Source organism: Mustela nivalis (assembly GCF_964662115.1).
Source record: "Mustela nivalis genome assembly, chromosome: 8".
Classification (NCBI taxonomy): Eukaryota; Metazoa; Chordata; class Mammalia; order Carnivora; family Mustelidae; genus Mustela; species Mustela nivalis.
This window is the reverse complement of record NC_139027.1, coordinates 118,345,839-118,371,794: the sequence shown is the minus strand read 5'-3', so window position 1 is coordinate 118,371,794 and position 25,956 is coordinate 118,345,839. Positions and strand designations below refer to the sequence as shown.

Below are 25,956 nucleotides of genomic sequence, written 5' to 3'. Positions count from 1 at the left end.
ATGAATCAAATTATAATGACCCAGAATGACTGTAGGTGAAAATGCCCTTATCTGGTGTGACTAGGAAAAGCCTATCCTGGAGGTGACATTTGAGATGAGACTGAATGATGAACAGAAGCCAGCCCTGGAAGGTCTGCAGGAAGAACTTTACAGGAAGAACAAATAGCAAATGCTATAGCCCTGAACTGGGAACTAGATTGGCAAGTTCAAGGTTCAGAAAGATATGCCCAAATATCCGTCTGTTAGAAAGCTGAGAATAAGTATTTTTAATAAGTATTTATGTATTTAAAAAATATTTTTCTTAAATTTTTTAACGAAAGAGAGAAGCAGATTTCCGGCTGAGCAGAGAATCCCACCGACCTTGGGGCTGGACACAGGGCTGGATCCCAGGACCCCAAGATCAAGACCTGAGCCAAAAGCAGATGCTTAACCAACTGAGCCACCCAGGTGCTCCCCAATAGATATTTATGTATTAATTAATGAGTTCGTCTATGGGTCTTGAGAGGCCAATGGGCTTTAATCTAACTATCTCCTCAGCAGGGAGGAAAGTCACTGTTGGTACGGGTGCTGGCCAGTTTCCCACACTATCATCTTGTACTTGGTAAGGATATCTGCTACATATTGTCCTTTGGCCTGGCTGATCTCCTATAAAGCCTCTCTTGCTATAATTCACTGCCCACAGCCCTGCTAATAAAAGCAAGGCTCATCCCTGCTACAGAGAACTCTATTTCCATCCCTTTCAGCACGGCCACTTCTTTCTCCTGTGATCTGCCAGCCATGAAGTTTCTTTTCCTCTTTCTTGTCATCCTTCTGGCCACGGAACCCATGGTCTCAGGTAACTTGGGTCTCTCTCAAGTGTCTAGGATCGTGGTTATGAACCTCTTGCCTTCCTTTCATCTCCACTTCAGGCAGCACAAAACTCCTCATTTGATGGGGTTTGGGAGGTTTTCCCATATCAGCTCACATCCACATCTCTCTCTGATTCTTCTTTCCCAAGGTGGTGGGATGGTAGCTCTTTGGGGGCACCTGACACTTAAGGGCAGGATGGTATTCTGGTGGGATCTTGGGAGAAGATTTAGGGATGATGGGGTTGGGTACAGATTGGGGACTTGTTGGGGGCTTGAGGGCATTAAGATTAGAGCCTGAGGGTGATCTGTGATGGTGAGAAAGACCTTGGGGTTGGATGGTAGGGGGAAGATTAGGATGAGCTGGAGGTAAGGTGTAGGGCTCTCCTGATGGCTTGGGGTGGGATGGGGAGGGGATGGGACTTGGGGTTGAGTGAAGGTGGTGCTGGGGTTGGGTAGCCTGGAGCTTGGGCTGAAACTGGGAGTTGGTACTGAATGGGGCGGGGTGTCTGATGACTGCTGCTCAGGATTGAGGTTGGTTACTTGATTAAATTTAGGGTTTGACTTGGAGTTCAGGCTCAAGGGACATTGAGTTGGGTAGGGCTGGGAGTTCTACTTAAGACTGGACTGGGTTCTGAGTTTGAATTTGGTGAATATGGTTAAGGAGGTTTGGGGATGGAGTTGTGGCTGGACCCAGGTGAGCTTAAGTTGGGACCAGGCTATTGATTAGGAGGGATATTAACATCTGCTTAATGGTTGTTCCTGTGCCCAACAGCGGAGTGTTGGATGGATGGAAAATGCCGGTTGGTGTGCAAAAATGATGAAGACAGTGTCGTACGCTGCGCAAATCGTAAACGGTGCTGTGTCCCTAGTCGTTACCTAACAGTCAAGCCAATGACTGTTGAAAGAGAGGAGCCCTGGACCGTTCCTCACACACTCAACCAATAAAACAAAGGGCCAGACCTGGCAGTAGAGGGCCTATAAATAGACCTCATGGATAGAAAGGGCTTTGTTTCAGGTTCCTTAGCTCCCACATTCCATTAAAACTCACAAATCTGTTTCTTGTGTCCATCAATCATAAAGAATGATGCTCCAAATGGATTGAGGGTGGGGTTGGGGGGATGGCAGGATGAGGGTTAAGAGGTAGCAGAGAGACATTGCTGGGGCTTGGCCACAGCAATGGGGTGATAGTTACAGTCTTGAAGATAGTTCCTCCTCTACCAGCTGCAGGAAAGGCTATCGGAGTGGGTTGAGGAGCATATCTGGGGAAGTCAAGAGACTTGAAGGCACAGCCCGGTACTGAGAGAGGGGGAGAACCGCTGGGAGGGAGAGTTGCTCCATCTTGGGGGTGAAAAGGTTGGGGGTGGACAAGGACCGAGTAGAGTCCAAATCCTTGGGTTTCTAGGGAAGTTGGCTGAGATGCCTTTTGATGCTGGAGACCCCACAGCCCCAAGGATTGGAAGGTTTCCAGTGCTAAAAAAATAAAGCACGTGAACTAACCCATTTATAAATGAGTTTGTTCATTTTTCAGTTCTTCCTTTCTTTCATGGATTCGATCATTCAGTCACCCCAGCTCCTCCACTCACCGCTGTCAGACTCTGCTCCATCTGCACCATCCACACTTCAGCTTCCCCAGCTGTGAGGCTGGAACCCTAGAGTCTATCTTAGGATTGTGGGAAGTGGGAGATGGTATAATGGAGCGCGCAGCGCCTAGTGCATTTTGAGCCCTAATAAATGTAGTTGTTGCTGTTGTTGCTCATTCATTTCTTTTTTTTTTTTTTTAAAGATTTTATTTATTCACTTGACAGACAGAGATCACAAGTAGGCAGAGAGGCAGGCAGAGAGAGAGGAGGAAGCAGGCTCCCTGCTGAGCAGAGAGCCCGATTCGGGGCTTGATCCTAGGACCCCGGGATCATGACCTGAGCCAAAGGCAGACTTAACCCACTGAGCCACCCAGGTGCCCCGCTCATCATTTCTTCAAGCATTTAAGGAACATATGCTGTGTGCCTTCCAATTGTGTGAGACTCTGAGGGACACGGAAGCCTGTCTCATTTGACCTAAGAATTTAGCCTGGGAGGAGACTAAACCCATGGAGAATATTCGAGAATTCTGATCGGGAATCTAGAGCACCTGGCTGTCTTCCTTGCTTTGTTACCGCAAATCCTATTCTCTGGGCCCCATTTATCCAACACAGTCGTTCATCCCTGAACTGTGCTCTCTACAGAGAGGTCTGATACCAGGAGTGTTCTGTAAAGCATGGTGTGTGACATGGAGACAGATAAAAGGGGTTCACTCTGATCCATGAGATAATTTGTTCTCAATTCAGTATTGCTCTTAGTCTCTGGGAGTTATGGAGTTAGACTCTTAGAGTTGTTCTTAGACTCTGGGAAGAGAGACACCTCTTTCTCTGATCCTGGTCCTACTCTGGGCCTCCTCTGATTAAGTCCCTCGCCATGGGGTTAGGAGTCAACGGGGACAAGTGGGATATATCCATTTAGAGACAGTGCCCCGCTCTTGTTCCAAGACCATGCTTTGAGCATCTGGGACCTGGAATTCCCTGCCCAGAGAACACTTGTGCCTGCTTCCAGGGACACTTGGGCTTTCTCCAGAAGATGGGGCCCACCATGTGTGCACCTTCGGCAGGAGGAGTACCAAGGGACACTCCTGTTTGAGGGACAGGGGACCAGCTTGGATGTTCAGGCTGGAGTGTCCATGTCTCACGAGAGAGTCCTCACAGTGTGGAGCAGAGTTGGGGATGAGGGAGAAGAGAGCTGGGCTGTGGGCTGAGCCAGCTTCCCTCCTGCTGCCTTGTTCTTGCTCAGAACTCTGAAGAATCCAAGCATTATAGATCCAACTCTGCTCTTTCAGGTCATTATAAAGGGCTATTTCACAAAGGTCCGTGGGATAGATTTCAGTTGTCCCACTTGTTAGCTTGATTCGGAACTGTTAAATATGCAGACATATGACAGATGAGCCTCCATATGCATTCATGCCCAGGGCCCACAGATGTTGGGTTGCACTTGCAATTGGGATGGTGCTCTGTTTCAAAACCATCTCCAAGCCCCCTTCAGAGACAGGGGCTACTTCACCTGTGCTTTCTGCATTCTCAACATCTGTGTGATCTGGGGAGACTCTTAGGCTGCCTCCTCTGAGCTACCTGGGCCCTGAGGTCCTGGGTGAGACCATCCAAAATAATTCCTCACTGGCTTCTCTACCTCCAGATTTTCTTTGCATTGAGGTCTGTTATCAGAGGGACTCTTTCTAGGAGATTCATCTGACCATGGTCCTCTCTTGCTTAGATGGCTTCTTTTGCTCCTTCCTGCCCAGGGTTGGGTCTGAAGGTGTTGGTGGGCCAGCTTCATCCCCCATGACTGCCACTCATGGACCAACCCTCTCCAACATTGCCTTTGGTCGTGGCTCCCCTCCACCTTGTCCCCACCACCAGGTTCATTTTTGCAATGAGCTCCTTCTCACCCTCAAAGTGCAGTTGATGTCCCTAGCCAGGAAAGCCTTCCATAAGCTCTGTCTCACTATTCCTTAATAATTATAATACTAGTAGCTATCATAATAGTTCCCATTGTCACTCCTTATGTGTCAGGCGCTGTGCTCGGTATTCACAGACCTGAGGTCATTCCATTCTTACACATTCTTACAACAAGCCTCTGGGTTGATTTATTTGTTTTGTTTTTTTTTAAGATTTTATTTATTTATTTATTTTCCAGAGGGAGAGAGAATGAGAGGCAGGCAGAGGGGAAAAAAAGGCTCCTTGTTGACCAAAAAGCCCGATGTGGAACTTGATCCCAGGACCCTGGGATCATGACCTGAGCCAAAGGCAGACACTTCACCACTTGAGTCACCCGGGCGCTCCACAACAACCCTCTGATTATAGCTACCTTGTGGATGAAGAACTGGGACCTAGACAGGTCGTATTATTAGTCAAGGTCACATGACAGTAAGATAGAGCAGGGATTCCAACTAAGTTCTGATTGGCTTTACAAAGTGTTGGCCTTAAGCAGGAATGAAACATACTACAATATTAGGTAATTATTTATTCACTGCTCACTTTTCACCAATTCCACCCCGCCCCGCTCCCCTCCCCCCCATACTGGATGGCAATGTTCGGCAGCTGAGACAGCATCTTATTTACACCTGTATTCCAGGTGATGCCAGGATCCTGGGCTAGAGGGATGGGAGGACTTGGGGATTGGATATACAGGGCTCAGGTGGGCAGTGTCCAAAAGGATGCAGAGCAGCTCTGGAGGTTTGTTCAAGTCGGTCCTCTTTAATCACTAGTTAGTTTGCTCCCAGGAGACACAGATTTATTTTTCTTTCTTCCTTCCTTTCTTTCTTCCTTTCTTTCTTTCTTTCTTTTTTAAAGATTTTATTTATTTATTTGACAGACAGAGATCACAAGTAGGCAGAGAGGCAGGCAGAGAGAGAGGAGGAAGCAGGCTCCCTGCTGAGCAGAGAGCCCAATGTGGGGCTTGATCACAGGACCCTGGGATCATGACCTGAGCTGAAGGCAGAGACTTAACCCACTGAGCCACCCAGGCACCCCGAGACACAGGATTTCATAGTGTGGAAGGCGGTCTGGGGCCAGTCAAAGGGTCCCCCAGTACTGGGGCCTGGCATTAATGTCTCCATACACAGTCATCACGCCCTTACCAAGTTCACTCATCACGAGGCCCTTGGTCCACAGCATTAAGAAACTCCTCCGTGCTTAACACATGCATACGGAGACAGCCCTGGAGAGTGATAGGATGGTGAGGCAAGAAAAAGGTTCGAACTCACCATCGAGCCATGTGAAACTTTTAGAAGGCACTTTTTTTTTTTTTAAGATTATTTATTTATTTATTTGACAGGGAGAGATCACAAGTAGGCAGAGAGGCAGGCAGAGAGAGAGAGAGGAGGAAGTAGGCTCCCTGCTGAGCAGAGAGCCCAATGTGGGACTCGATCCCAGGACCCTGAGATCATGACCTGAGCCGAAGGCAGCGGCTTAACCCACTGAGCCACCCAGGCGCCCTAGAAGGCACTTAACCCCGAGTCTGAGTCTTTGGACTTGGGGTCTGGGCATGTGAAATTTTGAAAATTCCCTCAGATTATTCATTTGGGAGATAAAGCTCCACCCCAACCCCCAATTCCCCTGCCAGACTTCCTTCATTCCTAACAGCCCTCAAACTGTAAGAATTTCTGAGCTAGGCAACTTTCTCTTGTCTTCCCATTTCATAGGTGGGGAAACTGAGGTCTGAGGAGGAACCATGACCTACATTCATAAGTAGGTTCGAGACAAGGTTGGGATTAGTAAACAGTCTTTGACTTCTGGTGAGGGGGCTGAGGGGACATGGAAGGGATATGACGAAGATGTGGGTGATACAGTGAGTGGTGGCATACGGTGACAGGGGGCTGAGGGGAGGTCAGGAGGTAGGAGCTGTAAAGACCCTGAAAAAACTCGGAAGCCCTTTCTTGGGTGCCATGGGCTCTCTCCAGCGATCAGGGTTAAAGCAGGCTCGTTTACACTACTGTATACCCTTCTTTCAGATGCTAATCTCACAAAGGACCTTCTCCTGGAAGAGGGAAAAGGATTATCTTGAGGGGATGTGACAGAAAGGGTGTGGTTTTGCTCTTGTAAAGCTTTTCCCGTCAAACTTAAATGGAGTAGATCCTTTTTATTCAATGCAAGGGCTTAGATATGTGTGTGTGTGTGTGTGTGTGTGTGTGTGTGTGTACATTAGACTTTGTATTAAGCCCATTTGGACACAAGGGACCCTATGTGCCTACCACCAAGTGCAAGGCCTGACAAAGACTAGGTGTTGATAATTGTTGGTGGAATGAAGAAGAGGCCCATGAATGCCAGGTTCAGAAGTTTGGGCTTGATGTCGGAGACAATAGAGGGCCATGGGTCTGGCTGTCATTATCCAGGGAGGAACCAACCTTTCCCAGCCCCATCTCAGCGTGTGAAGAAGGCAGCGCTGTACCTCAGAGAGCCTATAGGCTTGAAGCCATAGTGAGTGGAGTCTGAGGCCTTGCTCTGCCTCTAGCAGTTACCAGGCCTTTTCCAGAACGCTGTCTCTCTGAGCCTCCATTCCATAATGCAAGAAGGAAAAATAGATATGTCTACTTCAGAAAATTATAGTGAACATTTAACAATTTAACATAAACCAAATGGCTCACAGTGGGTGATTTGCAAATGGTGATGGTCATTATTTTTCTTTTTCTTTCCAGTCAAAGGATCATTTTCTGTTTCAGAGATTTTAGTCCCAAGAGGGAATAATAATAATAATAATAATAATAATAATATTAATGGCTAAGGTTTACTGAGTGTTTACTATAGACTAGGAACTGTGTCTCTGGTTTCCATGTATGCACAGCCTCCAAAAAAACAAACCAAACCAAAACAAAACACCTCTCGCTACCACTGAGGGACTAATGTCTGTCTAATTTCATGGGACTATTCCCAGACTAATAGTTCATAGTTGTAGCACAGGCAGAAATGGATCCTTCAGAAAGGATCTTTATGTGATAATAACAACATTTATTTAGTTAACATTTATTTAGTGCTATATGCCAGTTCCTATTTGTTTTCCATTTATTATGCTATTTTTATAAGATTTTTTTTCTTAATTTATTTGACAGAGATCACAAGTAAGCAGAGAGGCAGGCTGAGAGAGACAGAGAAGCAGGCTCCCTGTCAAGCAGAGAGCCCAACACGGGGATCGATCCCAGGACCCTAGGACCATGACCCGAGCCAAAGGCAGAGGCTTCAACCCACTGAGCCACCCAGGCGTTCCTATTATGCTATTTTAATTTTCTTATTATTTATTTATTTATTTTTAAAAGATTTTATTTATTATTTATTTGACAGGCAGAGATCACAAGTAGGCAGAGAGAGAGAGAGAGAGAGAGAGAGAGAGAAGTGGAAGCAGGCTCCCTGCTGAGCAGAGAGCCCGATGTGGGGCTCGACGCCAGGATCCTGGGATCATGACCTGAGCCGAAGGCAGAGACGTTAACCCACTGAGCCACCCAGGTGCCCCTATTATGCTATTTTAAAAATATTTATTTATTTATTTGAGCTGGGAGCGAGAGGGACAGAGCATGTGAGTGAGCAGCGGGGAGGGGCAGAGCGAGAGGAGAATCTCAAGCAGACTCTCCCTGAGAGCATGGAGTCGGAGGTGGGACTCAATCCCACCACACTGAGATCAGGACCTAAGCCAAAACCAAGAGTCAGACACTTAACCAACTGTGCCATCCAGGCACCCCACCACTTACTAAGTTATTAACACAACTCTAAGAGTTAGGGACTATTACAGTGTACACTCTACAGATGAGGAAAGGGTAGAAAAGGGAAGTAAAGAAATTTGTTAAAGGTTACCCAGCAAGTAAAGCGGGAGCTGGGATTTGAACCTGAGGTTTCTTGACTTCATTTCCTACTCTTTCAACCCCTGCATAGCTCCTTAGGTTATTTTATTTGTGTTCTAATTTATTTATTTCAGCTTTGCTGAGATGTAATTGGCATATAAACATATAAGGTATTTAAATTGTATATCTTGGTGATTTGATTGTGAAAGGACCCACTCCCACCCCCCACCTCTGTCTAGTTAATTCCTCATATCCATCACCTCACAAATTTATCTCTTTTTTGGTGAGAATATTTAAGTTGTACTCGCTTAGAAAATGTCAATTATACAATAGAGTGTTATCAACCCTCTTCACCGTGTCATACGTTAGATTCTCAGACCTTATTCATCTCATAACTGAACGTTTGTATACTTTAACCAACCTCTCCCTATTTTCTCCACCTCACTTCCGGGCAACCATTTTTCCACTTCCTGTTTCTATGGGTTAGACTTTTTTCCCCTTTTTTTCTTTTTTTTGGATTACATAAATGAGTGATACCATGCAGTATTTGTCTCTGTCTGGCTTATTTCACTTAACACAATGCCCTCAAGTTCCATCCATGTTGCTGCAAATGGCAGAATTTCCTTCCTTCTCATGGCTGAGTAATATTCCATTATATATTTATGCCACATCTTCTTTAGCCATTCATCTGTTGTTTTCTTATGTGAGTAGTTGTGAGTAATGCTGCAGTAGACATGGGATTGCAGATCTCTTTTGAGATCCTGTGTTCATTTCCTTTGGAAATATACCCAGAAGAGGGATTGCTGACTCATAGGATAGTTCTATTTGCAGTGTTTTGAGGAAAATATTGTTTTCCATTGGGACTGCACCCGTTATATTCCCACCAACAGTGCACAAGGGTTCCCTTTTCTCCACACCTTCATCAATTTTTTTATTTTAACTTTTTATTTTGAAATAATTATTCATAGGAAATTGCAAAGATAGTACAGAGAAAGGTCCATTTACCTTTCATGTAATTTATCCAGCAAAGATTATATTCTACAGAATTAATAGTACCATACACAAAATAGGAAACGGAAATTGCTGCAATGGGTTTGTATACTTCTATGACATTTTATCTTAAGTGTGGAGTCATGTCACCACCACTGTGATCAAGTTACAGAGCTGGTCTTTCAATATGAAGACCTTCCCTCTGTTACTCCTTTTTTTTTTTTTTAAGATTTATTTATTTCTTTTAGAGAGTTAGTGAGAGCCAGTGTGGCAAGGGGCAGAGGGAGAGAATCTTCAAGCAGCTACCGCTCACCCTGCTGAGCATGGAGCCCAGTGCGGGGCTCGATCCCACAACCCATGAGATCATGATGTGGGCTGAAACCAAGAGCTGCCTGGATAACCAGATGAGTCCCCCAGGTGTCCCCTTTTCTGCACAGCAGGAGAGTCTCAGCCCCACACACTCTCTTCCTGCCTCCACCCTCTGCTGCTATCCTGACCCTTTGGCAACCACTGATCTGTTTCTTATCTCTCTAATTTCTATCATTTTGAAAGTGTTGTATAAATGGAATCATATATAATCTTTTCAGATTGGGTTTTGTTTTTTAGTCAACACTGTGCTCTTGAGAGTCATCCAAGTTGTGTGGATCAATTTTTTTTTTTTAATCTTCAGAAAAGATCATTCCTTTTAAATCTGAGTAGTTCTAGCCAATGCATTAGAGCAAGAAAGAAATTAAGACATACAGGTTAGAAAGGGAGAAATAAAACTGGCTATTTATAGATGTCATAATGCTTTTTGTAGAAAATTCCAAGGAATTTACAAAAAAAAAATCTAGAATAATAATTAAATAATTAAATTCATTAAGGCATAGAAGGATACAAGATAAACATAAACAATTAATTACATTTCTAAATGCGATCACTGAACATGTGAATGTTGAAATTAAAAATACAGTACCATTCACAATCACTCCAAAAAATATAAAATGCTTAGGTATATATCTAATGAAACATAGGTAGCAATTGTATGTTGAGAACTACAGAATGTTGATAAAAGAAATAAAAAAAAATTAAATAAATGAAGAGACATACCATGTTTATAGATTGTAAGATTCTATAAGCAGGAAATGTTTGGATGGCTCAGGGGGTAAAACATCTGCCTTTGGCTCTGGGCATGATCACAGGGTCCTGGGCTTGAGGCCTGAATCAGTCTCCCTGCTCAGTCGGGAGTCGGCTTCACCCTCTCCTTCTGCCCCTCCCCCTGCTTGTGCGAGCGTGCACTCTCTCTCTCTCATGTGCTCTCCTAAATAAATAAAAAAAAAAATCTTTAAAAAAGAAAAGATTCAACAAGCAAAGATGCCAATTTTTCTCTAATTGATAGACATTCTTAATACAATTTCTATTAAAATCCCAGCAACATTTTTTGTACCTATAGACAGAATTATTTTGCTATATCCTGCCTATAGATAAATCCCAAAGGAATGAGAATAGCTAAAACAAGTTTGAAGAAAAAGAATAGTCAGAGGAAGCATTCTACAAGATATCAAGGCTTGTATAGCTAGGGTAATCAAGACTGTGTGGTATTGGTGGAGAGATAGCCATATGGATCAATGGAACAGAATAGGAAATCAGAAATAGCCCCACATGTGTACAACCAACTGATTTTTCAAAATGTGCAAAAGCAATTTAGTGGGAGAAAGGTATGTTTTTCAACGAATAGTGCTAGAGCAATTGGGCATCCGCAAGAGAGAAAGAAAGAATGAAAGGAAGGGAGGGAAGGACCTTAATCTAAACCTCACATCTTATATGAAATTAACTCAAAATGGATCATAGATTTAAACATTAGATCTAAAAGTATAAAACTTCTAGAGAGAAATGTAGGAAAATCTTTCAGACGTTGGGTGAAAAGTTCTTAGATAAGAAAACACAATCCGCAAAAAAAAAAAAAATCAATAAGCTGGACTTAATCAAAATTTAAAATGTTTACTCCGTGAGAGGCCCTGTGAAAAGGATAGATGGAAAGACATTCGGCAGACTGGGCAGAAATATTTGCAAGCCATATATATATCTGACAAAGGAAAGGACCTGTATCTAAAATATAGAAACAACTCTCAAAGCTCAACAGTAAAAACCAATCAAATGAGGGACGCCTGGGTGGCTCAGTTGGTAAGTGTCTGCCTTCAGCTCAGGGTGTGATCCCAGGGTCCTGGGATCAGCGCCACATTGGGCTTCCTGCTCAGTGAGGAGTTGGCTTCCCCCTCCGCTTGCTGCTTCCCCTGCTTGTGTTCCCTCTCTCACTCTCTCCCTCTCCACCCCGACAAATAAATAAATAAATAAAATATTTTAAAAAAACAATCAAATTAGAAGAAAGATGTTTCACTAAAGAGGATATACTGATAGCAAATAAGCCCCCAAAAGACGTTCAACCTCATTCGCCACGAGGGATATGTGTATGAAGACCACGTAATAGTCCACTGCATAACTAACTAGTAGGACAGCTAGAATTAAAGATAATGGCAGGACTAAATGCTGGCAAAGATGCTGACAAACTAGATCTTTTACACATTGCTGGTGAGAACATTAAGGGGCACAACTCTGGAAAACAGTTTTGCAGTTTCCTTTTAAAAAACTAAATATACCCTGGCCGTGTTAGCCAGCAAAGGCACTCCTGGGCATTTATTCCAGAGAAATGGAAATTTAGTTCCAAAAATTTGTACATGAATGTTCATAACAGCTTTATTTGTTTTTTAAGGGATTCTTTTTTTTTTTTTTTTTAAGATTTTGTTTATTTATCTGACAGAGGGAGAGATCACAAGTAGGCAGAGAGGCAGGCAGAGAGGGGAAGCAGGCTGCCTGCTCAATCCCAAGACCCTGAGACCATGACCTGAGCTGAAGGTAGAAGCTTAACCCGCTGAGCCACCTCGCCATCCCAGGGATTCTTTTTTTAAGACTTATGTTTTTAGACTGGTTTTAGTTTCATGGCAAAATCGAGAAAAAAGTACAGAGTATTCCTCCATACCCTCTGTCCCTACCCATGCGTAGTCTTCCCTATTATCAACAGCCCCCCCACGGAGTGGGGTGTTTGTTACAACTGATGAACCTACAGGAACACATCATTATCACCCCAAGTCTGCATTTTACCTTAGGGTTAGGGTTCGCTCTTGGGGTTATACATTCTCTGGGTTCAGACAAATGTGTAATGATATGAATTGATCATTAGAGGATCATATAGAGTAATTTCACTGCCCATCAAACACTCTGTGCTCTGCCTATTCACCTCTCTCCTCCACCAATCCCTGGCAACACTGGTCTTTTTATTGTCCCCATAGTTTTGCCTTTTCCAAAACGTCATAGAGTTGAAATCAGACAGTATGTACGTAAGCCCTCGCAGACTGGCTCCCCTCACTCACTAATGTGCCTTCAAGATTCCTCCATGTCTGTTCATGATTTGACAGCTCATTTCTTTTTAACATTGAACAATATTCCCTTGCCTGGTTGTGCTACAGTTTATGTACCCACTCACCTACTGAAGCATCTCGGTTGTTTACAACTTTTGGCAGTTATGAATAAAGCTACTATAAACACCGTGTGCAGATTTTTTTCATGATTAAGACTGCTTTATTGGCGGCTGTTGGTATAAGTCAATAAATATTGATCCCCAGGGAAGCACTCAGTTATTTATGGATTACTGGTCCACAGAGAGCTAAAGGAGACTGATCCAACTGCCTGCTGCGATGATAAGCTGAGGTCACCCCTGCTACTCGGGAAATGGAGCCACAGCTGGCTGTGACATGCACACTCTTCCACCAACTGATCGTCATGGTGACTCTATAGAGGAGGACATCCGCCATCCTGCCCTTCAGATGCGCCGGAATGTCACAATCCTCCTGAAATAGCTTTTGTTTCTCTGGAACTTAATTTTCAAACTGCCTACATGAAGTAGTTCATGTGCAGATTTTTGCGTAGACATCAGTTTTCAAGTTCTTTGGGTAAATGCTGAGAAACGCAATGACTGGGTTGCGTGGTAAGTGCGTGTTTAGTTCTGTAAGAAACTGACAAACTGCCTTCCAGAGTGGCCGTCTGGGTTCTTATTGCCATGGGCAGTGTAGGAGAGTTTCCGTGGTTCCACATCCTTGCCAGCTTTTGGTGTTGACAAGTGGTCCAGATTTTGGTCATCCTAATGGGTGTGCAGTGGCATCTCATTCTTATTTGACCCTCTTTAGGTCCTGATGCTGCTCCCTGACTCCTCGGATCTAAGTTACTATTAAGTGGAAACTGACTATCTGTCTTTTGTTTGTTTTGGCCAGGCAGACATCACACCCTCCGATGCATGGGAAACACGGGAGTCTGTAGACCCTCTTGCAGAAGGACTGAACATCCCTACCTCTACTGCCTAAATTATCAGCCATGCTGCCTCCAGTCCTACATGAGGATAAGTATTGCTGGCAGAGAAGAGAAAGATGACTGGAGCCAAGAGAACCGCTGGCCAAAAATACCCTGAGTGCTCGAAATCGCCATCTTCAACCTGAAGTCAGGACCCCTCATTAAAATTCATGCATCTGCCACCCTTGTCTGTCTTTCATCCATTGGAAATCATGGTGAGAAACTTAGTTTTGCGTGGTGAGATACCTGTTCCATTCTGGATCCAGCCCCGTGGGAGAGAAGGCTAGAAAACCGTAAGGACAAGAAGAAGCTAGACAAACCATAGAAGATGGGGAGGGAATGTCTTGAGACCACTGAGGGAGAGCTGAAGGGTTTGGGCAGAGTCATGACTTCATCTGTGCTGTGTTGGTCTCAGAGGGGGCCCGGCACTATTGGGATGGAGGTACAGGGCCGGGGATGGAGGTCAAGCCTGTCATGCGTAGGCTCATTAAGCAGAACAAAGGGCTGAACTTAAACAGCATTTGGGGGAAGGATCCTGGGGTAGTGGTGTTGGTTACAGATCTGGAGAAGGGTTGATGACATTTAGAAGTGTAGACCCTGAAGTGAATCCAGCGCTGACTGCCTGATCTTCAAAGCTTAATGCTGTCACATTGTTTCAGCATTTGAGTTCAGACATTGAGTGTCAGTCTACTCCTCTGACAATTCTCTTCTCTTCCTTCGTTCTGTGCTGTTGCCCAGCCTCTCATAGCAACAAGCCGTATGAATTGGACAAAATTGGAGGTTCTAGACCTGTTTCTGGATGAGTCATGGTCTAAGAACCCAGATGAACCCTCCCATTGAGACTATCTAAAATCATTTATTTCAAATAGGCAAAAAACAACAACAACAAAAAAAACCAAAAACAAAACACCTTCTTAAGCATCCTTGACTTTCAAAAAAAAGTAAAGAATATTAAGACTGAGTGAAACCAGGTGCTTTTCTGAAGGCAGTAACTGAGACTGGCTTTTGTCTTGAAAGCATTTGCTGAATCAGGTGAACTTGAACTTTAGTTTCTGCGGCTCTGGCCAGGGTCAGGCGTGGGCAGGGGAGAGGAGACAATGCCTAGGGTCTGAAAAAACGGGAGTCTTGTAGGAGACTCCTTCATAAACTCAGTCCTGGAAGTGTTACTCATGTTGTGTAAGGATAAAACAGATACAATACTTGTCCTTCTTCACTAGGTGTTTTCCAGGGAAAATTGTCTGGTCTTGAACCTTGGTACTCAGTGCACAGAAAAAAATTTCTTTTGGGAATTTACAACCTCAAGTTGGCTCTCACACAGTCTCTCTTTTTTAATCTTTTTTTTTTAAAAAATAGGATTTTATTTATTTATCTGAGAGAGAGAGAGATAGCACGAACATATGTGAGAGAACACAAGAGAGTGATCACATGAATGGGGAGAGCAGGAAGCAGAGGGAGAAGCAGGCTCCCCACTGAGCACGGAGCCTGATGTGGGGCTCAATCCTAGGACCCTGATATCATGACCTGTGCCAAAGGCAGATGCTTAGCTGACTGAGCCATCCTGGAACCCCATCTCTCTCTTTTTTAAAAAAAATTTATTGGGACACCTGGGTGTCCTGGGATCGAGTCCTGCATTGAGCTGCCTGCTCAGTGGGGAGCCTGCTTCTCCCTCTGCCTGATGCTCCCCCTGCTTGTGCTCTCTCTCTCTCTCCCTGGAAAATAAATAAATAAATAAAATCTATACAAAATTATTTAATTTCTACACCTAATGTGGGGCTTGAACTCATGATCCCAAGATCAAGAGTCACACATTGTTCTGACTGAGCCAGCAGGTGCCCCTGTCACATAGTCTCTTGGTATATGGATGGCCTGAAAAAAAAAATCAAGCTGATAATTTAGTTTAAAGTTGTCCCAAAGTAGTAGCAGCAAAGATGTGTGACAGAAATGAAGGAGTAACCTTTAAGTCATGACTCAGCTAATTTACTCTGATTAAGTTCCAAAGAAAACACATTGCTCAGAGCCCCAAATCACAGAAACCACAAGGAAATAAAGCACCAGAATTAAGGTCAGCAGAAACCACAGACCAGAGAACCAGACTTCAAGGACTTCAAGTATCAGAATTATTAGTAACAATATTTTTAAGAGTAATTTGCAAAAATAAATTCAGGAGATTTGAGTTTTCCATCACCATGTGGGTTTTACCTGACCCTTGTGAAGAAGCATTCCAATGTTGGGTGGAAATGGTATATTCCAAGCTGAGACTCAGCAGATCTGGAAGACATAAACAAACCGCAGCCATCTCAGGAGCAGGCATCTCAGAAGCCTGTGCCGTATTGGTTCTCCTTCATCACACACTAGTGGCATCACAGAGAATTGCTGTGTTTAGATACAGGAGGAAAAGGAAAGCCAGGTTTGTGGAGTGGCTTACACCATGTGCTAGCACTGGCCAAAAGTGACGCATTATAGCCCAATTTAGAAGAGGCCCTGGAATTCAGCAATGAGTAAGGGAAATCCTTTCTGTAGAAGAAGGGATGGTCTAAGTATGGATCTTAGACTCATGGACAATGATAACGGGTTGACTGGCAGGCTAGTCAGTGTCTTAGAACAAGGTTAGAAGTCAGGCAAAAATGAGATGTGTGGTGGTTATGTGGTTGGGCCTCTCTAAAAGGGGACACGGTGTATAGATATTTTTATGCCATCAGAGGGAGATAAATAAAGCTCTCAATAGCCAAGTGGACAAAATGAACCATCAGGGAATGGGCTTAGGAAGCCAGCCTTTCAACAGCCTCTATTCCAACCTTGAAGCAACTGGAGCAAAAAGGAGTCCTCACAGCTTACACCTGGGCCATTTTCCTACAGTGAGTGGTAATATAGGGCTTTAGGGGCAAAGTTAGCGAGCAGTGAAATGGATGCTTTCTCCTGAAAGCATCTGCTGTTGAAGGTATCTGCTGTTGTAAAGAAATGCTTTAGTGTCCTAGAAGCTACTCTTACAAATGCAAGGATTTGGAATTTTGATTGTGACAATTTTTGCTGCCATCAAGAGGCAGGACGAACACAAGGGATGCTTCTAGTACACCAAAGCACTTGTTGAGAAGACAGGACAATGGAGAGATTAGGGTTGGAATACTTAACCAAGTGAGTGTGCATAGGTCACCAGCAAACAAGGGGACACTAAAAATGAGTTAAAACTTGTGTAAATAGGGGCGCCTGGGTGGCTCAATGGGTTAAAGCCTTTGCCTTTGGCTCAGGTCATGATCCCAGGGTCCTGGGATTGAGTCCTGAATCGAGCCCCACATCGGGCTCTCTGCTCAGCAGGGAGCCTGCTTTCCCCCCCTCCCCTGCCTGCCTCTCTGCCTGCTTTTGATCTCTCTCTCTCTGTCAAATAAATAAATAAAATCTTAAAAGAAATAAAAAAAAAACTTGTGCAAATAATTTTGGGAAAAGCCGTGAGGAGTTTACCGTTGAAAGTATTGAAAATTTTCAGACTTATTTACACAGATGTTTTCATCTAGAATTACACATTGATGGAGGATGGATCACTGTGTTATTTTTAGTGCTTTATTCGTATGACTTAGTCTGTCCCTTTGAGGACAGGACTGAGTGACAGCCAAGAGGAAATCATGAGCTTTGAGGAACCTCTCAGAGAAAGATCTGCATTTTCAGTTTTGAGTCACACTTTTCATCGTCTTTACTCTTGGTGTTTATTTCAAAGCTAGGTGAAGTAAGACTTTTTACCAGGCTATCAATAATATCTGTCTGAAAATTAGGTATGGGTGTGGGAGAAGTGACAGGAACGTTCTGGTCTGCAACACAACAGACTTGATAATGCTGACATACTGTTTTTGTCACTTTGTTAACTCTGCAGGTTTTCCTGCAGTATTTGTGCCAGCACTCTTCCCTACCACCACAGGCTAAATAACAAAGGAGAGACTATTATTTTGGGCTACTGGTGCTCTCAGTTTTACAAGCCTGACCGACTTGGCATTCCATAACAACATCATGGGTCATAACTAGATTGTGGCTTTAAGACTCCCAGCTCAGACCAGCTAAATATCAGGTTTCTAAAAGTATCTTTTCCCAATCTCTTACGTGCCCATTTTTTTAACTTTTCTGAAATGGAGAAGAATCTTAGCATAAATGAAAAGAAACTTGCTAGTCACAATGAATTGGAGCTTATTATAACGAAGCTACCTGGGGCTGTGGGAAGCTATCCACATAAAGAAAGTTCATCTTGTGGTCACTGTTGAGTTATTTGCATTGCTCATACCCCATGTGGTTAATTACTTTAACTATATACTCAAATGAATATATAAAAATACTAGTAACAATAAAATGAATACCCAGGTGCCTGCATTCTCATTAGGAAGTAGAACATTACTAGATACTTTGAAGAGTGTAGCTATTCCTAAGTGAGATGCTTTGTTTGCTTCTTCAGTTTTGTAATGTGCATATGAATCACATAGAGATGTTGTTAACTTGTGGATTCTGATTCAGTCAGTGGGGGCAGGGTCTGAGTTTCTGCTTTTCTAACAATCCTCTAGGTGATGCCAGCACAGCTGCTCCAAGATTTACACTTTTTGGAGCTAAGTTTGGGGCCATAAAAAAAACTCATGTGAATTTCATGTGTTTAATATTCAATAGTGTATTAATTTAATTAAATTGTGTTCAATGTTTGTACATTCTGTGCTTTCCAACCAAATGCCATACGAGAATTAAAAATTTCATGTATTCAGAAATTAAATAATTTAATTAAATAATTAATTAATTCAGAAATTAAATAATATTTACAACTTAAATTAGAAGAATAGTAAAATCAAATCAGAAATAATGAAGTCAGAAGAAATGAGGTCAGAAAACTTCTGGAGAGACTAAGAAAAAAGGAAGATAGCAAAAGTGACAGCTATAGTGAAATGGTGACATCAAAACAGATACACTATATTAAAAATAACAGAAGAGAATTATCAACAACTGTATACCAATAAAATTGAAAACACAGAGGCAATGGGTAAATCCTGAAAAATATTCCAGGGATGACACAAGAAGGACATATAAACTTGAATAGATCAATGAGTTTTAAGAAATTGAAATAAAATAAAAATCAAAACAATAGTATAAAGATTGAAAGGAAAGGGATAACTAATAAGCAAATTCAGTAAAGTTACAGGACAAAAAAATCAACTTAAAGAATCTGTTGCATTTCTGTTCACTAATAATGAACTATCAGAAAGGTAAATTAATAAAACAGTCCCATTTACAGTTGCATCAGAAAGAATAAAATAGCAAGGAATAACTTTAACCAAGGAAGTGAAAGTCTTGTATATTGAAAACTATCAGACATCCTAGCAGTCATGATTATAATATAAAACAAGAGTCAATACACTTAAATTAATGGGTACCTTGATTTACAAGAATCAATAGCACTTCTCCACAACAACAATATCTAACTAAAAAGTAGAATAAATACATAATGTAGCTATGAAGTTAGTACCTTGTTTTAAATGAGGAGTACTCAAGACCTGTATGGAATATATTTTAAAACTCAAACAGCAGATGTGACCTTGGATTGAATGACTCAATTATCATAAGGATTCACTTGTGCCTAAATTAATCCATAAATTTAATGCATTCCTAATCAAAACCCCAGTGGGGAGACTTGATTATTTTACTTTAAGATTTATAATGAAGAATAAATGTCACCAATAGCTAAGATTACTTAAAAAAATAAAAAACAAGATGAAACCTTGAACTTCTAGACACTGGCAGACTAGAAACCTATGGTATTACAAAAAATATAGTATTGTCAAAAGAACAAATAGATCAATAGAACAGAATAAGCAGGTGAAATTGATCCACGTTCACATGGGGAACTCAACATGTGGTAACAATGAGACTATGGTTCAATGGAGAAAGCATAGATTATTCAGCATATAGTGGTGGGAAAACTGGCTCACTCCAAGAGAAAAATAAAAAGTGAATTTACACATTTCATCTTGTGTCTTAAAGATCTGAATGTGAAAGGCACTGCAAAAAAGTTATTAGAAAATAATGTCAGAGTTCAACATCACTTGGCATCAGGGAAATGCAAATCAAAACCAAAATGAGATACCACCTCACATTGATCAGAATGGTTAAAATAAACAATGCAGGAAATGACAGATGTTGGTGAGGATGGGGAGAGAGGGGAGCCCTCTTACACTGTTGGTGGGAATGCAAGCTGGTTCAGCCACTCTGGAAAAGAGAGGGGGGTTCCTCAAAAAGTTAAAATAAGGTTCCCTGTGACCCAGCAATTGTACTACTAGTTATTTATCCAAAGAACACAAACAAAGTAATTTGAAGGGGAACCTGCACCATTTATAGCAGCAATGTCCACAATAAAGAAACCATGGAAAGAGCCCAAATGTCCATTGACAGATGAATGGTTAAAGAAGATGTGGTATAGATCCACAGTGGAATATTACTTAGCTATCAAAAAGAATGAAACCTTGCCATTTGCAACAACGTGAATGGAACTAGAGGGTATTATGCTAAGCAAAATAAACCAGAGAAAGATAAAGACTATATGGTTTCACTCATATGTGGAATTTAAGAAACAAAACCAATGAACATAAGGGAAGGGAAGGAAAAATAAAATAAGATGAAAACAGAGAGGGAGGCAAACCATAGGAGACTCTTTTTTAAAAGTTTATTTATTTATTTGTTAGAGAGAGAGAGAGAGAGAGAGAGAACACAAGCAAGCAGAGGGAGGAGCAGGCTCCCCACTGAGCAAGGAGACTGATGTGAGACTTGATCCCAGGATCCTTGGGATCATGACCTGAGCTGAAGGCAGACACTTAAGCAACTAACTGAGTCACCCAAGCATCCCAAGAGACTCTTAACTCTAGGAAACAGACTGAGGGTTGCTGGAGGGGAAGTGGGTGGGGGAATGGGATAATTGGGTAATGGGCTTTAAGGAGGGGACTTGATGTAATGCAAATTAAAACAATGGTGTGATATTACTTTATACCCATGAGACTGGTAAAAATAATGTGAGTGTTGGAGGGATTATAGTGATATGGTGACCCTGGTGCACTGCTAGTGAAAGGTGGGGAGATTTTCCTGCTTGTATAAATGTCACTGGTTTTTATTCTTGTTCCTTAAACTTAGGAGTTGTCCAAGAGAACATGAAGACTTTATGTTCCTTTCATTGTCTCAACTATTCCTTCAAGGGGATGGCTTCAAGTTTATATCTCTTACAAGAACCCTCAGATTTAAAACCCCAGAACATGTAATATTTCCTTCACTCCCCACATTCTCTGAATTCCCTTGATTCATGGATTGCTTTACCAAATCTTTCACATCTGTCTCTTTCCTAGTCTCACCACCCTCACCAAAATCAAAGCAGACACAATTGGTTCCATGTGGACCATATGGAATTGTCCCTGTTTGGAATTGAGGCTTGAAAATTACTCAAACCCTGAGAGCTAGTAATTTTTTATAGTCAGTGTCCTTAGATGTACATAAGGGAGGAATTAATGGGAAAAAAATTTTATACTGACCTTTAACCTGGTCATTTGACTCCCAGGAATCTATTCTATGCAAATCCTTGTCCAAATATATAAACGTTCTTACACAAGTATAATCACTGATGTGTTGTTAGAAAATCAGGAAATTCTCAACTGGCTACCTGAATTATGACTTATCTTAGAGTGGGATTTCACAGCTTTACAAAGAATGAGGTAAATTTTTTGGTGATGATATAGAAAGATAATCCCAAAATACTATTAAGTGAACAAAAGAATGCTGCATAGCCTTGGATATAGTATGTTTACTTGTTGCTTTTTAAAATTTCTTTTTTTATTCAATTATAATAATGCTAAGTGAAATAAGTCAGAGAAAGGGAAATACCATGTGATTTCACTTACATGTGGAATTTAAAAAACAAAACAGATGAACAACAACAAAAAAGAGAGATGAATAAAAAAAACAGACTCTTTAACTGTAGAGAAGAAACTGATGGTTTGTTGGTTACCAGAGGGGAGAAGGGTGGGGGATGGGTGAAATAGGTGAAGGGCATTAAGAGCACACTTATCATGATGAGCACTGAGCAATGTATAGAATTGTTGAATCATATATATATATATATATATATATCTCACATATATATACATATATATATCACATATATTGTTGAATCGCAATATAACATATACACAATATGTTTTTTTAATAAGACAGAAATATTTAGATTCCTTTTTATACAATTCTGTGCATACATTGAAATGTACCTTGAGAGATAAATAAGAAAGGAGAAAGCAGGGTATTTTGAATAAGGAACTGTAATTCCTTTTCAGCAGCAATTGCAAAGTTCTGTTCATAATTTTCGGTGGACTTTAAAAAGTAGTGACTACTAAAACCTAGACTTTCACTGTCAAAGGGAGAAGGAAAGTCAATTCTATTTTTTACATAACAGTTCTGCAGATATTTTCTGACCTGTTTGCCAAATTCCAGAATATGAGAAAAAAAGAAAGGACCTCATTTAAAGCTATCTCAAGACTTTTAGGGCTCAAAAAAAACCATAGGAAAGAGGGCTTTGGAGTCATTTTCAAGCTGGCACTAACTGGAAAGAGAATGGATGTGCATCAAGCTTTCATCTGGTTCCTTGAGAAGTAGGAGACAGTAGATCCAGGAGTCCAGAACACTTGGTGCAGTTCAAATCTGATCTAGAGTTTTATTGGCCTCTCTGGGTGGGGGCAGAGGAATGGGGCACTGAGCCAGAAAGATATGGACAGATATGTAAGAGCTAACCCAAGCAGAACATCAGTCTGTTGGCTGGTGCATTGATTGAGCATCTGTTACAGGCACTGGGAGACCATGCAGATTATAAATCATAAGTTTTAGGAAGTGCCTGGGGACATGGAAACAGAGGGCTTGCATACCAGGCCATCCTCCTTGGCTTCCCCAGGCCTCTCATCAGGGTCCTGCCTTCTCTGCTCACAGTCCTGCTCATGTTAGCATAAGCCCACATTTGAACTGTTTACTTGTCTATCTCCTCATGCTGGACTGTGAGATTGCTGAGAATAAGGATTGTGTCTCTCATTTGTCAATGCCCCAAGTGACAAAGCATACTCTCAGTAAAGGTTGCTGGAAATAAAATGTAAAAAGCACATGCTAATCTATAGTCTAATTTCCTTACTTACATATGTATCCACCAGGGGAAGTGACTTGCCCAAGATAATGGAGCTGGCTCGCTGCAGAATTTGGGGGAGATAATTTGTAATAGGAGGTAACAGGATCAACCCCTCAAAGGGGATGATATCCAATGTCATCAGAAAGGCTCCTTACCCAAGGCAGCTCCACAGTAACTTGGGATATTACTTTTGACAAGGGCACCCTGGAGGCCATTGGATGTCCAGGAGTCATCAGTGAAGGCCCTGACATTCAGATCTGCCTTTGGGATGCAGAACGTTGATGTGACCCCTATAGTCGACTAGCTGCATCCTACCTCCTTATAGTTGCGTTTTCACACTGCATCTACTCTTGCTTTCTCTTCTTTACTTGGCCCAAAAGTCCCTGTAGAGCTTTAGAGAGGGTTGCTGATTCTACTGGGATCAATGACCATACCTGTAGGAGAACAGTCTTCAGGAATTTATAGAGCTAGCATGTGGATTAAAAACAAAAAACAAAAAACAAAACCCCTGTTTTCTTCTTGGATGACCCCATGTGGAGTGACCAGGATGGTGATGGGCTATTTCCAAAGTAATTTCAGTTTAATATATTCCAATAGGCTGAACTCCCTTACTAGGACCTGGCTGCCCAGAGAGGTCAAGGGCATTCTGTAACTGACTTGTTCAAGCTGAGACTAAGTGATAGAAAAGGAGAAATTTCTACATAGGATAAAGAATAGCTCTTCTGGTTCCATCCAAGCATAAAAACTTATGCTTTAAATGTTATGAATGGTGTGTCTCCAAGGCTTGATGATGAAGAGTTCCATGACCCTTTTCAAATGGAAGGCTTTGAGAAAGCCTGTCCTGCTACAGAAAAGCAGGAATAGGGATGTCTCGGTGGCTCATTTGGTTAAGCAGCTGCCTTTGGCTCAGGTCATGATCCCAGAGTCATGGGATCGAGCCTTGCATCAGGCTCCCTGCTCAGCAGAGAGCCTGCTTCTCCCTCTTCCTCTGCTGCTCCCCCTGCTTGTGCTCTCTCTCTCTCTCTGTCAAATAAATAAATAAATAAAATCTTAAAAAAAAAAAAAGAAAGAAAAGCAAGAACTTCTGAATTACACTGCCCCAATTCATAGTCTGCCTTAATGTCACTGAATGTCATGTTCTCAGAAGAGATTTCTCTGAATACTCATAAAGAGGCCTTTTGATTCAAGTTGTCATTTGGCCTGAGTGCCTTTCTTATTTCATATGTATTAGCAATCACAAATTATGTATGTTTTCACTTGCTTCTTTTCCACTTTCTTTGCTAGACCATAAACTTCATCAGATCAGGAAACAAGCCTGTCATCTCCAGCATTATAGCTCCAGGGCCAACCACATGTCTTTCAATAAAATAAATATTTAGAAAATGTTTGCTGAATAAATTAATTAAATTAGCCCTATTTTTGGCCTTAGTTTTCTCATCTATAAAATGTGATAGTACTAGTATCTGTGTCATAGGGGTTTTGTTTTTTTTTAGTGCTGCTAGGTTTGAGTAGCGTTTTATGCTTAGCATTCAAATTTAGTTGTTAAATTCCCAAGAAGGAAAATAGAGTTCCTGATATTGTAACATCTGAAGTTTAGAGAAAATGGTATCAGCAGGGAGCTAATAATTATTTAGTAACAAAAACTAGCTGGATAAGGGATACTGGGCAGGTAACTTTCTCCAAGACTGTGGCCAATAGTCTGGGTTTAACTGTGCTTGGGTTATAAGCAATTCCTGTCCAGGATAAGGGTTTCTTCTAAGTTCCTGTAACATGAGATTATCAAACCATGAAAGGGAGCTCAAGGTTCCTCACCCTGTTGAGTCTCCAAGAAGCTGGAGCTGTGCAAAGATCAAAACCAGTAATGGAGTCCTTGAAGACTTCTACATGGTCCTTTGGAATGGATCTCTTAATGGAGATAACAAAAAGGTATGAAGTGGAACTGATACTGAGCTCTGTCCTCACGATATAATAAATGCTGGAGCATTTATTTGAGCTTTTTTTCCCCTCTTGTTCTTTTCTGGGTCCTCCTCTCCTCACATGCACATCCTCAGGAAAACAAGTATTATCAGGTAGCTTTCAACTACCTCCTGGATAGGCCCTTGAATTGACAAATACGATCAGAGTTTGGGGCAAGAAAATAAACACAGGAAGGGGCGCTGGTTTGGCTCGATGGTAGGAGCATGTGACTCTTGACCTCAGGGTTGTGAGTTTGAGCCCCATGTTTGGTGAAGAGATTACTTAAATAAATAAAACATTAAAAATCTACTTTTATTAAAAAAGGAAAGATGCCCATAGAGCTTGCAAATCAACAGGGTTGTCTTTGCCATCTAGTCCTTAAGCAAAGGAGACAGAAGGATTCCTCAGAGCATTCCTCTGGCTTGGTCACATTCTAGGGCAGGATACCAGACAGAAAGCTTTTTTGTCTGTTTATTTATTTGTTGAGGAGTGGTTATTTTTTTTATTATTATTTTTTAAAGACTTTATTTATTTATTTTACAGAGAGAGATTACAAGTAGATGGAGAGGCAGGCAGAGAGAGAGAGAGAGAGAGACAGAGAGGGAAGCAGGTTCCCTGCTGAGCAGAGAGCCCGATGTGGGACTCGATCCCAGGACCCTGAGATCATGACCTGAGCCGAGGGCAGCGGCTCAACCCACTGAGCCACGCAGGTACCCCGAGGAGTGGCTATTTTATTTTGAACTGAAATACTTGACATACAATATTGTGTAAGTGTAAGGTGTAGAACATGTTGATGTAATACATTTATATATTGTAATATATTTGCCATTTTGGTGATAGCACTTATATCGTGTCACATAATTTCCTTTTTTTTTGGTTTGGTGGGAATAGCTGAGATCTAATCTCTTATCAAACTTGATGGCTATTATACAATATTCACTATATTGTGCATTAAATCTCCAGGACTTAATATTTCCCTACTAGTTGCAAGTTGGTGCTCTTAAACAACATCTGTCTTGCCCCTGGTAACCCACTCCCCAGCCCCTGGTAACCACTATTTTATTTTCTGTTTTTATAAATTTGGCTTTTATTTAGATTCTGCATATAGGTTATATCATACAGTATTTGTCTTTTTCTATTTGACTTATCTCACTGAACATAATGTCCTCAGGGTTCATCCATGTTTTGCAAAAGGCAGGACTTTTTTCCTTTTTCATGGCTGAATAATATTCCATCACGTACACACATCACATCTTCTTTACCCAC

The 25,956-nt window shown here is 41.9% G+C and overlaps 1 protein-coding gene across 2 annotated transcripts; it reads left to right on the top strand.

Moving 5' to 3' along the window:
* The first annotated feature begins 628 nt into the window (after positions 1-628).
* Positions 629-13,747, top strand: LOC309872170 (beta-defensin 119). 2 transcript variants are annotated; one of them, XM_082745914.1, is made up of 2 exons: positions 629-835; positions 1,621-2,162. In XM_082745914.1, exons 1-2 carry the CDS (start codon positions 778-780, stop codon positions 1,791-1,793), a joined length of 231 nt encoding a protein of 76 aa, XP_082602040.1. In that variant the 5' UTR covers positions 629-777; the 3' UTR covers positions 1,794-2,162. The 2 variants fall into 2 exon arrangements, with proteins under 2 accessions (XP_082602040.1, XP_082602039.1); XM_082745913.1 differs by lacking the exon at positions 1,621-2,162 and adding an exon at positions 13,496-13,747 and having other exon boundaries at positions 632-835.
* The last annotated feature ends 12,209 nt before the right edge of the window (positions 13,748-25,956 follow it).

What these genes read in the sequence shown, in the direction of transcription:
- LOC309872170 (XM_082745913.1), top strand. Translation starts at nt 778, where the DNA reads ATGAAGTTTCTTTTCCTCTTTCTTGTCATCCTTCTGGCCACGGAACCC. An exon ending in CACGGAACCCATGGTCTCAG is followed by an intron (nt 836 to 13,495) that starts GTAACTTGGGTC and finishes TGTTTTGGCCAG; the next exon opens with GCAGACATCACACCCTCCGA.